At 32.9% G+C, this 14947-nt stretch overlaps 1 protein-coding gene across 4 annotated transcripts; it reads right to left on the reverse strand.

Annotated features, from left to right (window-relative positions):
- LOC109721000 (uncharacterized protein DDB_G0275933) lies at positions 8304-14118 on the reverse strand. Of its 4 annotated transcripts, none has more exons than XM_020248388.1 (4): positions 14007-14118; positions 11963-12110; positions 9970-10030; positions 8304-8716 (listed from the first exon to the last, which is right to left on the reverse strand). In XM_020248388.1, exons 1-4 carry the CDS (start codon positions 14059-14061, stop codon positions 8681-8683), a joined length of 300 nt encoding a protein of 99 aa, XP_020103977.1. In that variant the 5' UTR covers positions 14062-14118; the 3' UTR covers positions 8304-8680. The 4 variants fall into 4 exon arrangements, with proteins under 4 accessions (XP_020103977.1, XP_020103975.1, XP_020103974.1 ...); XM_020248386.1 differs by having other exon boundaries at positions 8304-8734; XM_020248385.1 differs by having other exon boundaries at positions 8304-8763.

Raw genomic sequence — 14947 nt, forward strand, 5'->3', positions numbered from 1 at the left:
GTAAGACGCCGACATAAAATTCGAAATAATTTAAAGCTATCTGGACAATATATATGTTCCACGACAAATGAAAGACCACCTCCAAAGTGGTTGTCTTAATCGGAAACATATTCTTCAAGCAATTTCGTGCTACAATTGATAACAGTATTATTAATATTTATATTCAACATTCTCCCTTATATCTGAATGCAAAATATTTTAATAAGTCCAAAACGTAAATTTAAATTAAATGGGAGCTAGGAAGCTGATAATGCTAGGAGTTTAGTGGGACTCGGACTCTGGACCTCCTATTTTGATACCATATTAAATTAACGTAAAACAATCATTTTTTTTAATAGCTTAAACCATTAGAGAATGACTATTTGCATTTATATTCAACAATTTATATCATTTTCAATCTTTTAATTGTAAAAACATAAAGAATTTATCTGAGCTATTCACTAAAATTTTGATTTTAGTATCTAGCCTTGCATATGATTTGATTCCAGTCGGTCTATAGTAATTTCACTTCATAATTTAATGGGTCGTTTACATTTATAGATTTAGTTAGTATGCTTCATGCAATTCTCGCAACTATAAATTCACTAAATTAATAATATTTTGAAGTTAAAATATCATTGCTTTACTCAAATCAAACAAATTTAAAAGTTTAGATAGCCGATTCAAAATGGTCCATTATTTAGAAAAGTTCTTTGTGCATGTTTTTATACTTTTTATTGTAGAAAAATAGTTACAACTAGGGTTGGCGATCCAGCTAGTTGTTTACAAGCCAACTCATGTTCAGCTCAACATTTAGCTTGAAATCGATCGCTTTTTTAATAAACAAACCAAACACGAATTGAATTTTTTAGCTTGAAATCTTAACGAGCCGAATACAAACTAGAAGCAGCTTGCTTATATTTGGTTCACTGTAGTTTATATCTATACTATATATAAAAGCATGTATTTCAAATTTCAGTCTGTCAAAAAGTGTAACTTTCGTTTAAAGAATATAATTTTCATTTTAAAGATGCAGTTTACACATCAAAGAGTGCAACAAGAGGAGAAACAGTATAAATATCTGTCAAGGAGTGCAATTTTTATTTAAAGAGTGTAACTTTCATTTTAAAGGGTGTAGTTTACATTTAAAAGAGTTCAACTTACGTCCATAATAGTACAACGTTTTTTTAAAACAGTGTAATTTAATCTTAACAGTGCAAATTCAACTTCTTGTTCCTTCTTCTATGGTTTTCTTTATTATTTTCTAGTTTTTGGCCTTTTAGTTATTTTTTTTTATTTTAAACAAATAAAAGTGCTAATCCAAAGATACTTCCGTGTATTCCTCACCCTCCTCGCCTTCGATACCGTCGAGGCCGCGCTCACTGCCGCCCTCTGGGGTAGGCGGGTGGGCCGCGTGCCCCCTCCTTCGCCGGCAAGCTTCTCGACGCCGAAAAATGCTTTCTCTTTATCATCGACGGCGGTGGTGGGAACGCGAGTTTCCAGAAGTGAGTTTGGTGGGTGCAAAATTCACTGCAGTAGAGATGGAGAGTGAAAGCGAAGGAAGATGAGGCAGTACCGTTCTCGCTATCGTCGCGGAAGGCCGCGGAGGCGGTGGAGGAGGGTCGGAGAGAAAAAAAAAGAAAGTCGCAGCGCGGTCTCGACGAGGTCGGAGGCGAGGAGGGCGGGCGGTGCGCGGGCGAGAGTGAGGGCGTGAGGGGCAGAGACGAGAGGGCTTGTTTCCGCCTTCGCTTCCGTTACCTTCTTCGTCGAGAAAAAAAAAAAAAAAAAAAAAAAAAAAAAAAAAAAAAAGAGAAAAAGGTATAAGGGTATTTTGGTCAGTTTACTAAAAATTCGGACCCAATCTATAAAATTAAAAAAGACGGCCCAATTTTGCAAAAGCTCAAAACTTGTGAATTTTTTATGCAAATTGGCCTATATTTTATATACAATAATTCTGAAACATCACTATAAATTTTTCATATGTATACATTCTATATGATTTAAATTGTATTTTATTGAATTAAATTTTAATTGTATAATAATAATTTTTAAAAAATTATTTAATCAATGTGGTTATGCCATGTATTTAAGGGATTGAGGATTAATATATGGTGATATTACGAATTTCTATAATTTGGATTTTTAGGCCAACTCAAATGTAACCAAATCTATATTTTGTAAATTTTAATTATTAGATTAAGATTTTAATTTTTTTAAATTTTTTTTCAACTTTTTTTTCAATAGTAAAACTGACGATCTAACTTGCCAGTTTATATTCAGCTCGTTAATAAACAAGCGGAGTATAAACTGAATTTTTCAACTTGATATTTTAACGAGTCAACTCGTATTCAGCTCGCTTAATAAACGAGTAAACACAAATGAATCCTAACTCACTTGTGTTCAGCTCGTCGACCTTCCTAGTTACAACTAGGGTTGCAGGGAATCCATTTGTGGCTTTTTTTTGAAGGAAAAAAAAAATTCTTTGATTAGTAGACTAATGGCCTAACTTGGCGTTGACGTCTCTCTAACTTTGTATCCCCCAAGATTCTACAGACACCTCGGCCAGCCGACAAATTTTAGAATACAACGGGTATGTTGATGATGTGATGTAATAAACTAATCAAATATCTCTTTTTAAAAATATATATATATGTCCATCATGATTATAAAAAAATATTTTGGGAAAACTTCAAAAACCTCCCATGTGGTTTCGTGCATTCTCACTTTGCTACCATGTGGTTTAAAACGTATCAATTTGCCCCCCTGTGGTTTCGTTTTTATCTTTTTGTTATCAATTTTATTATTATTTTTTTTTTAAATCAGTGACAAAATTAAAATTAAAGGATACTAAAGTGACTATTCGATAAATATAGATGGTTATCTGAAGTTTTTTGTATATAATTTAACGAAATATTAACGAAAAAGCTTCCGAAAAGATAAAAATGAAACCACAGGGGGGTAAATTGATACGTTTTAAACCACAGGGTAGCAAAGTGAGAATGCACGAAACCACAGGGGGGGTTTTTGAAGTTTTCCCAAATATTTTTATTGTACTTTTATTTGAAAAGAAAAAATACGATTGACTTATTATTGATGACGTGGTATAAGTGTGACAATGTAGAATTCCTTCGGCCAGCCGCCATGGTGTCAACTTGTCATCTCCAAGTGAGATATGATTTGTTACTGATCTATCCTAACACTAGTAGTAAAAAATTTAATAATTAATAATCGAGATCTCAAGGTTGAAGTCTAATTATTTTACAAACTAAATTTATTTTTAAAAAAAAAAAAAAAAAAAAAAAAAAGTGAGATATGACTTGTTGAAAAAAGAATTTGACAAATGTAAGTGACCTCAACTATTTGACATTTTGAAAGAAGCACCTAACTTTTTACCAGCTATGCTACATGTACACTTCAAAGTACCGTGCTTATTTTATACCCAATTTATTCAAGTTACATCAATTTTTTTATTTTAGAATTCATAAAAATTATTTAAATTTTTATGAATTCTATGATGGGGGTATAAGATCTACACACCTTTTTGGTGTACACAAATAGAACTTTTTATTTTTTTGGCAAAAATGTAGAAAAATCCCTGAACTTTAGCTCTTCTGTGAAAAAGCGCCTGAATTTTTTATTTTGGTAAGTAGACTTTCAAAACTTCGTCAAATAGTTTAATAGGTCTCTCTCTTCAATTGAATATAACAATTACATAGTTAATTTGGTCATGTATCTTGCATTTAATCTTATAAAGGTTCAAAACATAAAGAAATTTACCTTTTCTATTCTAACATTTAAAAAAACAACAAAAGTTGATGGTTGGCTCCCCCTCTTCTTGAATCCTCAAGCTTAGTTATCAAACCTAAAAGGAGAAAAAATTACTTCTCTTTACATTTTATAATTTTATAAGATTATATGCATGACATGAGATCAAGGCAACTGTGTAATTACTAGTTTGATTTAGGAGAGGAACTTACAAAACTATAAGATAAAATTCAAAAGAACTAATTGTTAAAATTGAACGCTCAGATGGCTGTTTGTAAACGCGCTTAAGTTTAGGACGTCTTTATACATTTTTTACTTCTTTTATTGATACTTTTTTAACTTTTAATTATATTTTTTCTTACATTAATTTCACGATTTGTTTAATATAATTAGTATTTGATTTACCAAATTTTCTAATTTTATTGATGAAAGTAACTTAAATCAAAAGATTCAAACCTGAACGATGTCAACTAAAACAAAGGCCTATAGTTTAGGGGTTGCTTTTAGAATACCCTATAGTTGAGGGGGTTACCATACAATTTTTTAAAAAAAAAATAGTAGTAAAAAAAAGGACCTCTTTTAATAGTTGATTGGTATGTGTTACACGAGCACACAAACAGAAAGAAAAACGGTCATCGCAAAGTAGACAAATCACAAACAGTAAAAAAAATATATAGAACGTAAAGATTTATGTAGAAAATTTTTTACAGAAAATAAATTACAGGCGTGTAATTAAGGAGAGAACTTTACTATGAAAAAGAAAGTACTATATTGTAGAAGTAAAATACGATGCATCGCCGCTAGGGCAAAAAGAAGAAAGCTTTTTTTAATAGATTTGTAAGTTTTTTTTTAATAAATTTGTTCAGTATTCAATCTGATTGGTCTGAGCCTCTAGCCCATCACTGACATCTCCCTTTTCCTTCACTAATTATTTTTCGAAATTTGTCCTATCACAAAGCTATCGGCGAACCAGGAGTACAAAATCAAAACTGACAACTAAATTTGGAGACACATCTAAAAGTATAGATAACCAAAAATAAATAAATAAATAAAAATAAATAATAAAAAAAGCAAAAAAATTTTGACTCTTTGATTCTTCATTGGTCCAACAATTGTGGACTGAATCTCCAAGTGCTTTAAGATTTGTGCTATTGGAGTCCAGTTGTGAACACCAAAAAATATAAAAATATTGTGTTCCAGTTATGGGGCTTCAAACTTTGCATGGAGAAAAAATTATTGGACACACAATGGGCACAAAAATAAATGGGTTTTGCAAAAAGTAATACAATTATTGTACTTTTTTTCTTTTTTTTTGCAACCCTAGTCAACTTTGTGTTTCTTGCAATTTTGGAACAAAATATCTGAAAAGGAATTTTCAACAATATAAACTAAATTTTTTTTAAAAAAAAGTTCATTTTAATTAGAGCTATCAAAATTAACTATTTCTAGGATTATTTATTTGATTAATTTGGTTATCTTTTTCTTATGGAATAGAATCATTATCATCCAACTCATTACAAAAATATTTTTACAAAATTCCGCGATCATCAAAAAAAGTGCAAGACTTAAATTGAAGCAAAATTTTATAATAAAAAGATAATTGAAACATGAGATAAAGTGGAAAGAGTTTTTTTTTCTTTTAAGACTTAAAAGTGAAACTCTGAATAGTTGAATGTGATCTACAATACTTGAAAAGGACATTACGCAATAAAACTCGTCAAATATTATAAAGCCGTTGATTTTTATTACCACTTGATACTTAACTCCTAATGTTTCAAAGTAATCAGAAAAAATAGAAGCCTCGTTTGATATTAGTCTTTTTTCGCATTTTAGATAAACTTTTCATATAAAATAATATAAACATCTGAGGTATTTATTTGGCAACCAGAAATAAAAGCCTAAAAGTAACTTTTTTTCACTTTAAAATTTTTTAAAAAAAGTTATTATCATCACTAACCAATCATAACAATAAGAGAAAAAAAAAAAAAGTCTGCGTTCAGTACTTTTAATCAGTATATCAAATTATATAGTATTAAATATTTAAAAAAATTTAAAAAAAAATTAAAATGATACCAAACATGGCCTAAAAGTTTGTCGGCCCGTAAGCAAAAGCAGCTCAACCATTTCTTTTGCCATCTATTTCACTTCAAATTAATATAATATATCCTTACACGAATTTCTTTTTTCATAAATAAATAAAATATATTATAATCATAAAAATAGTCCCTCGAAATTTTCTTTTAAAAAATTAGGAGAACAAAAAAACGGTGAACGAATCATCATTTTCTAAATACTGCAAATCTTTCACCGCTTTATTCAAAATATTAAAACCATTTAGAAATGCTCAAAAAAGCGGTGAACAGCTTATCTTTTTCTAAAACGGTATATATTTGCTAAAGTTCGCACTTTCAGAAATTTAATACTTCGCTTGAATGCAGCTAATAATTACTGTTTTTAAAATGCGTCAACGATTCACCGTGTTATAAAAACAGAGAGAAACTTCAAATGCCACCCCTGTGATTTCACACTTTCTCACTTTAGTACCATATGGTTTAAAGTGTATCAATTTAGTGACATGCGGTTTTATTTTTGTCTTTTTATTATCGATTCCACTAATTTTTTCATTAAATTAGTGACAAAGTAAAAGCTAAAAGGTACTAAAGTGAATATCCGATAAATCTAGGTGGAGAATTTGAAGTTTTTTGTATATAATTTAATGAAATATTAATGAAAAAACTGACGAAAAGATAAAACTGAAACCATAGGACACTAACTTGATACACTTTAAACCACAGGATACTAAAGTGAGAAAGTGCAAAACCACAATGGTGGTATTTGAAGTTTACCCTAAAAGCAGTAAACAGTTTCCCCTTCTTCTCCCGACACCAGGTTACCAACTTCCTTGACCTTCCGGCACTGGGCAGGCGTCAACCCCCATACATGGTCTTACGACTTTGCGGAGACCTATGTTTTTGGTAAACAGTCGCTCGGGCCTGGTCAATGCGACCCCCTTTGTGAGGGGGCACCCCTTCTCCCGAAGTTACGGGGCTATTTCTAATATTAAAAATAGGCTAAATTACAGAAAACCTCCCTGTCAAAGCTCGATTTTTCACTTTCCTCCCCTGTCATTTAAAAACCTACACTTTATCCCATTGTAAAATGAAAAATATTCACAGGGGGTACGGTGTGAACTGTGATGATAAAATGACCATTTTGCCCCTCACCATTTTGCCCCCACCATGTTCACAGGAGAGAAAGCTAAGGGTATTTTTGGCATAAAAATATATATAATAATATTTTATAAACGGAACCCTAACGGATTACTAACGGCAGGGGGCGAAGTGAACATTTTTTTATTTTATAAGAGGGCAAAGTATAGGTTTTTAAATGACAGGGAGGGAAAGTGAAAAATCGGATTTTGACACGAGGGTTTGATATAATTTAGCCTTAAAAATAAGAGTTCCAAAGATCTATATTTATAATTAAAAATCTCTATAGACTTACTTGCCAAAAATTTCTTTCTTAGATCGGTCAGATCATAACCTAGTGCCCAAACCGGTTTAGTTCAACCCAAAAACCAGACCGGCTTAAAACCCGCTTTGCCGACTCAAACTAGTGATCAAATCAGTGAATCGTGGAACAAAACCCAATTTTAGAAGAACCGGTCGGATTTTTTTTTATTTTATATTTCAATAATTAAGGGTAAACTTCAAATACCCCCGTGATTTCACATTTTCTCACTTTAGTACTCTATGATTTAAAGTGTATCAAGTTAGGCCCTATGGTTTCGCACTTTCTTACTTTAGTACCCTGTGGTTTAAAGTGCATCAAGTTAGTACCCTATGATTTCATTTTTCTCTTTTCATTATCCATTTCACTAATTTCTTTTCATTAAATCAGTGACAAAGTTAAAATTAAAGGGTACTAAAGTAAATATTCGATAAACCTAGGTAGGGTATCTAAAATTTTTTGTATATAATTTAGCGAAATATTAACAAAGGAAAAAAAATCAGTGAAAAAATTAAAACTAAAGAGTACTAAAGTGAGTATTCGATAAACCTAGATAGGGTATCTGAAGTTTTTTGTATATAATTTAACGAAATATTAACAGAGGGGCCGACGAAAAAAAAAAAATGAAACCACAGGGTACTAAATTGATGCACTTTAAATCACAGAATACTAAAGTAAGAAAGTGCGAAACCACAGGATACTAAATTAATACACTTTAAACCACAGAGTACTAAAGTGAAAAAATGCGAAACCACAGGGGTGGTATTTGAAGTTTTCCCAATAATTAATTAAGAATATGCATTAGTTTTTTTTAATAATCTACACTTATGATACATTTTTAATTATATAGAGTGCAATAATATTTAAAAATAATATAGAGTACTATATCGGCATATATTTTGTAATATTATATATTAGTATGAACAAATAATAATTAAATATTTATGACGCCATATTAATGCCATTCAGCATGGTAGTGGTTGAACCACTGGTTGAATCAGAGACCCGTCGAGAGCAGTAGGATAACTTCAAGTTGAAAAGATAGAAAAGAATAATAATATTTCCGTACAACTATCCTTCCAGAAAGAATCTCTGTTACAAAGAAGACTTTCTCCGCGAAATGAGTCAAAGATGCCGAAAATGAGAAGAGCATAAACTGCAGGAATAAAGTTTAAGATTACAAGCATTCTTGCAACACAGATTCTCTATCCTTTCAGAACACATAATAATGTTGAAGGGAATCAGCAACCATATTCTCATCTCCCAAGTGACAACATGAGGAATCAATGTTTAAATAAGATGATTCTGCGTGTCCGGCAGCTCTAAGCAACACACACCGCACGACGTAAAACGGAAGAAAAAGCATCGACGGCAAGAAGCTGACTTTCTTTCGCTTCTGCTCATTACCTGCGTTCTGGTGCGTCCATTAGCCGGTCATTTCCGTCTCTTTTGGGAAAAGAGACTGTAATATACGACGAATCTGACGTAAGCAGCACTCAGAAGCAAGTTCTAAAGAAGTTCAAAGTTTACTCAGAATTCAAAACATCAGCAAGACTACTTGAATCTGCAGATCTTCTTGGCCTCTAGAAGCTCGAGATATTTCATAGTTTCAACAAAATAATAATTGCTTTAATCGAACAACACTTTTTCACAAAGCTCTAGCCATGCTAAACAGAACCGAATTTGGAAAATTGACTATGGTGAGAAATCCGTAAAAGGCGCAGGAAATAAAACTTTGAACACCTCAATGATGTGTTTGCAACCTTTTGATTTGTACACCTATTGAACTATAGATTCATACTGCAGGATTTTTATGAATAGAAGCAGAATTGACATCCGACCTAGATACCGAGAAGTAAAAAATTGTGAAGTTTTCACTCGTCAGAACGGAAACACAAAATACATGGATGGTTCGACGACAGGAGGAAGATCATACAGTGTCCGTAACAGTTAAAAGCGTTCATCAACATGCAATTTGATTTTGGTATACTCATTTGCAAATTGCCAACAAATTGAAACTTCCGAAGGGAATCAAGGACTAAACAAGTGGTAAGACAGCATATTCATCAGGGAAAATCATTCTTATTAATAAGAAAAAAGGGCTCTCTTTTCTCATTTTCTTCATAATATAAGAATTTGCTTGATGTTTTCGCTCGACCTTATTTTCTCTATCTTCTCAAGTAACAAAGTTGTAGCACATCGACTAACAAAATCATTAATCAATTTCGCTTCAACTTTTGTTGCTATTGTCATTGAAATCAGCAGAATTTGCTAAGTCGAGATTCATATACGCGCACAATAAACATCAATTGTATCTCTACATAGCCTTTGAATATTTATTGCAAATTGGAATGTTCTAGAGGAGTGACTAGCTCTCTCTCTCTTACCGTCATTCCTAATATACAAGCATTTAAGAATATGGTACAACCATCAAATTACTTCTAGAAGACATCATAAATTGTGGCGTAAAATAGATTTACTCTACTAGCTTTAAGCCAGCGAAACTTTTTCCCTAAGATCCAAACAAAAGGAACAGTAAGTGTCTCTTCCATGGAGCAAAAGACAAAATTGAAGTTAGAAATATCGATTCAATTGAACAAGTTAATAAGTGATCACTTCATTCCAAGGCCAGGCGCATAAGAATTCCAATCAAAATATTAGCAGTACGAGGGTGAATAAAATGCAAGAATATTCATCTTAGCTCTTATTCCCTGCCTTGCTTTCTTGCTCGAGCATGTAATTCTTCTTCATGTCTTCCAAGACACTGTCATTGGTGCTGTCAAAAATATAAAAAAAAAAAATCAAAAGTGAATATACAATTCCCTTCCATTTGTAATCACCTTTTATCTAAATGTCTGCACTAGGCGATAAATGGGCTAGTCACATGCCAATCATTACAGCCTATTTCCCTAGAAATGTATATAAACCTTATCCACTGCATTCAAGTGATAGTTTTAACACATATTGACAGATTTGGACTATATACAGATGTGCGCTACCTTGCATTCTTTGTGCCACTTTGTTTATATATCATGATAGTTAACATTACTAGCAGGTACAAAGATTCATGAAAGAGTTTACTTTGACTATTCCTAGCCGTGAAGCATGGAAACTGGTATAGGATGCTGGTATAAGGATGCTGGTATAAGGATGTAAGAATCTGGAGGTCCACAGAGAAGTAGGATAATGTTTGTTAGCAAAATGCCAATATTACTTTTTTGTGTTTTTGCATGATTGTTCATTTCTTTAAAAAAATTGATCATCCACATAGAAATGTCCAGCAAATATGATAACAAATTTAAGTTATAACGAAGACACTTGAAACAGTGAGAAATTTATTAATCAAGACTTCCACAGCATCATAAACACCAAATTTTGTTGTCTTACAAATTTATTGGATATAATGAGTACAAGATGTAAGTTCATCATCGATTTACGAAGGAATATTTCCGACAATACCTAAATAATCAAAACAAAAGTTAGAGGGATAATCACAATAAACATGTGAGAAATATAAACATTCATAAGCACAAAGTATCACAGCCAATTACTTAGGAAAAACCAGTGTATTTAAGTAGCAACAGTAGAAGAGCAATTCTACAGAAACAATCAAAGAGGCAAAAGTTTGCAGAGTTATAGCAAGTCTTGGATATTACAGTCATTTTTTGCTTCACCATAATACATACAAAACTTTTTGACCCCCTGAAAAAGGAGCCAAAGTTCTTCTGATCTTTGACAAAAAGATGCCACATATATGAAACCCTTGTTGAATTACTAGTATACGCCAATTGTCTCACATCAAATAATGTAGGGACATCAGATTGGTGTAAAAGGACTAGCTCTCTAGTGTACACGACTTAGGGTTAAGCATTTCGTCCCAATGGTCTAAATTTAACAAACTGTTAATACTGGTGCTTTGGCCGGGCCCGTACATATAGCATCAAAGCAACTCTCAAAGGTACTATTATGTGGATTCAGCTGATTGTCCGTTCAGAGTGTTGCCATGGACAAGGGGAGCAAGACACCAATGATGATGCAATAGTTTGGTTGGCTTCGTGCTTCTAGAAACCCACACGGATATCTACTTCAGGGAAAGTAGGACATGTATGTGAATCTGACGAGGATATCAAGGCCTAAACGGGGATCTTGTGACCTCCTAATTGTCATGCATTGGATAGTGCGACGACAATAATGTGGTATACAATGACTAGCATTCTAGTACTCGTAATTTGAACTTACGTACTTTGGGCCAGTGGTTTAGGCCCAACGAGTTGCTAATACTAGTGCATTAGGTTGGACCATAGAATTCACCTTGTTGATTGATGAATGGAAGAAGTAAAATGCAAAAGAATTTGTTATACAATAAGATGGCGCTAGCATTCTATCTATACTCACCAAAATATTGCCACCATTTTAGTGTGAGCTGACATACAACAATTACAGCTCATATAGATACAAAACAAAATCAAAAGAGGGTAAAACAACAAATAACAACCAAAACAGATCATCAAATAGTAATTTGAAAAGCAAAAAATATGACCAAAAATGCAGAATTTTGGAATTTTCTATCAAGTTTTGACCAGAACCTATGAAAAGGCAAAATTGATCGAAACAGTTTGAACGAAAGCATTAGTCCATGGCATCGAAATCCCCAATATATTAAAAAAATTGAAAGTAAAGTCGAATATAGTGCTACGAATGAACATACTATTGATGCAGGCATTCATTCAACTCTTTCGCATGTTTACGGCATTGCCATACTACAGATATAGTTCTTCCTGCAGCACATTCAGCATACTTTGCAGAGTAATAATTGCATTCTTTGAGCGCCTTTTGCTTCATTTTGCTGCGTAAAGCTGGGAAAAATCTAATTAGTATTGACAAAGAAACTAATTTGGAAAGTCGTAAAAAAACATATATTATTTCAGTTTGCCCTTTCCTACATAATAAAGTAATAAGATTTTTTTTGTTAATACTCTCTGTACATCTTTACCATAATGAAATTTCATACTCATGAGTCACATATTTTCTTCTACAACATGGATCTTCTACTTTTGGTTGGTCTAACAGGCCAAGAAATACTTTTCTATATTCTTTTCGCAGAATAATATGAAATTATGTAAAAATATACAACACAAACAGAAAAGGCATTCAAGGCGTTTATAGTGCAATACCATGAAACATGCCACGAAAGCATATTGTGATAAATTAACAAGAGTTCATAAGATATTTCACTCAACTAGAGTTTTACTTTAAGAAATAAAAGCATTTAGGGCGTTTCATAGTCCGATATCATGAAACATACACGATTAAGTACCACAAAAACATGTAGTCATAAACTAACAAGAGTTCATAAGATATTTCACTCATCTAGATGTTTACTTAAAACATAAAGGCATTTATGTAAATTGAAGCTCGAGTCTAGTCTCTAGTTCATGGTGGAATGGAAGTCGCATAAAAGTTAGATGTGGCAATTTAGAATTACACGCGTTATCTTATTGTCTTCGGTTGGTCTTGTCGATCTCATTAGCTCAACTAGATTGACAAGATGTCACCTTCTGTGACTGTCGTGCTTGGGAGAGAGAAAAAGAGAGAGAGGAGAAAGTAGAGGACCAAGGTTTATTAGCAATAACGTACAACAAGATTATCAACTTACATTAGGTTGGATTCAGTTTGAGAACTCAAAAAGTCAAATTCCATTTCAAGTTTCTGCATATCAATGCTATAGTAGGCTATCAAACATTGAAACCAGCAGGTGTGATTTCGCCCTAGTTTGGTCGTTCCATACTTCCAGTCAAGTGAGATTTCTAGGTTTACATATTGCTTAAGCCTTGGGAAAGAGTTCAAAAATATAGTGGGCATTTTTACAAGCCCAGCAATCCATGTATCATCACCAACTTACTAACTACGCTGTCATCCTATAAACTCACTTCCGATTTCATTGGTGTCACATAAATCTCCCTCCGCAAAGTATCCCGGCCAATACACTCTTGAAACCAAAGATCAGTTCGAACACTTTGTTGATGATCGAACTTGTAAGATGTTATTTGCATCAGAAGCCGTAATAGGTTTTGCCCTTAAACGTCACTAACAGCTTCTATTTAAAGCAGAGCAAGAGCTTACAAAGTGGAGACTCTTATTCAAGGGATGCAAAGTACATTTCAGCTTCAAAGTGGAGCCAAAATCTTGAGCATTTTGAATTTCAAATGTCTGGTTTCTGTATCTCAATTTTTTTTCAGAAGCTCTTAGAAACAACATAGCAAGCCCTAAAACTAGAACATAATAATAAGTAGTAAAACTAAAAGCCTAGAAAAGATTCATGATGACCTCCTCCTTTTTTTTCCTCTGATTTTTGTTTCATAAGTTAAAATATAATTAAAAAAAAAAAAAAAAAAAAAAACTTAAATTTCTAGTACCAGATTAGAGAGACTTCAAACATGAAACTAGCAAGGAACAGCTACTTTAACAAGACCATCATAGATAAAACCCATTTTTACAATCCATCCCTCTATCTAATCCCTCTAAAAATATTGCACAACTATAACTTAGACCCTATATTCCAATAACTAAAAAACTATTGTCCCAAACCCTTCCTTTCAAAAGCTAATCACCCATGGTGTTTCTGATGGTTCAAAATTGATCTTGCATCCATATATCTCAAATTAAAAAAAATAAAATAAAATAAAATAAAAGGTGGATCAAAAATGAGATTTTGAGGGGAGAAAGGAGGGGGCTGTGAGTAGGGCTTTTACCTTCTTCCACCTTCTTCTTGACATGGTTTTCTCTAGCTTCTTGGATATACCCCATTACAGAGAGAGAGAGAGAGAGAGAGAGATTGTTGTTCTTTAATTAGAAGAGGGGAGAATAAGAGTAGAGAGAAGAGAAGAAGACCACCCTTGATCTTACTGGGCCAGAGTCCACAACATGAAAAGAAATCCCAGCATTGCTTTAATGGCCTTTAATGGGCTTTAATGGGCTGTGTTAAACTAGAACCCAAGTCAAGATTGAGACTTTGGGCCCAAAAAGATTTGGATTTGTATATACAAGCCCAGAACATACTCTTTTAGGTTGGCCTAGGAAGCTCTACTTTTGGCTACCAGGTCCTCAAAAATTTCTACTTCTAGAGTTCAAAACCAAAAAGAATAAATAAACGAGTCCTAGTTGATATCTGAGATCTCAAATTTGAATCGCACTTTATTCATATTTCTGGCAAAGTTCATTTCTAAAAGAAATAAACGAAGCGTGTAGTATTTTATCTTTCTCTCTCAAAAAAAAAAAACAAAAAACAAAAAAAAATGAAGAAAAGAAAGTAAATTGTGGGGCTAGTATCTAGAATTTTGTTGAGTTTCGCATTGGTATTCAAACTTTGATGTTGAGAATACAGTGCCTGCATCGGTGTGTCATGGGCAGCAGGCGAGATAGATTTGGTGTACATCCATAGGCTGCAGGCTATGGATGTATCCATTTAGAACCTACATGCGCAAATCTTTGACGGCAATCAAATATATAGGAATTTAATCTTGACATCCATCATATCGGTACTCATTTTGATGTAATGCGCAGCATTACAAGTATAATAATGATAAGACATACAAAAAGTTGGAGACGTCAAGGAGGAATTCTACACTATCACACTTGCACCACGTTATCAATAACAAGCCAATCACATTCCTTCTTTTCAAACAAAAGTACA

Source organism: Ananas comosus, linkage group 15 (assembly GCF_001540865.1).
Source record: "Ananas comosus cultivar F153 linkage group 15, ASM154086v1, whole genome shotgun sequence".
Classification (NCBI taxonomy): domain Eukaryota; kingdom Viridiplantae; phylum Streptophyta; class Magnoliopsida; order Poales; family Bromeliaceae; genus Ananas; species Ananas comosus.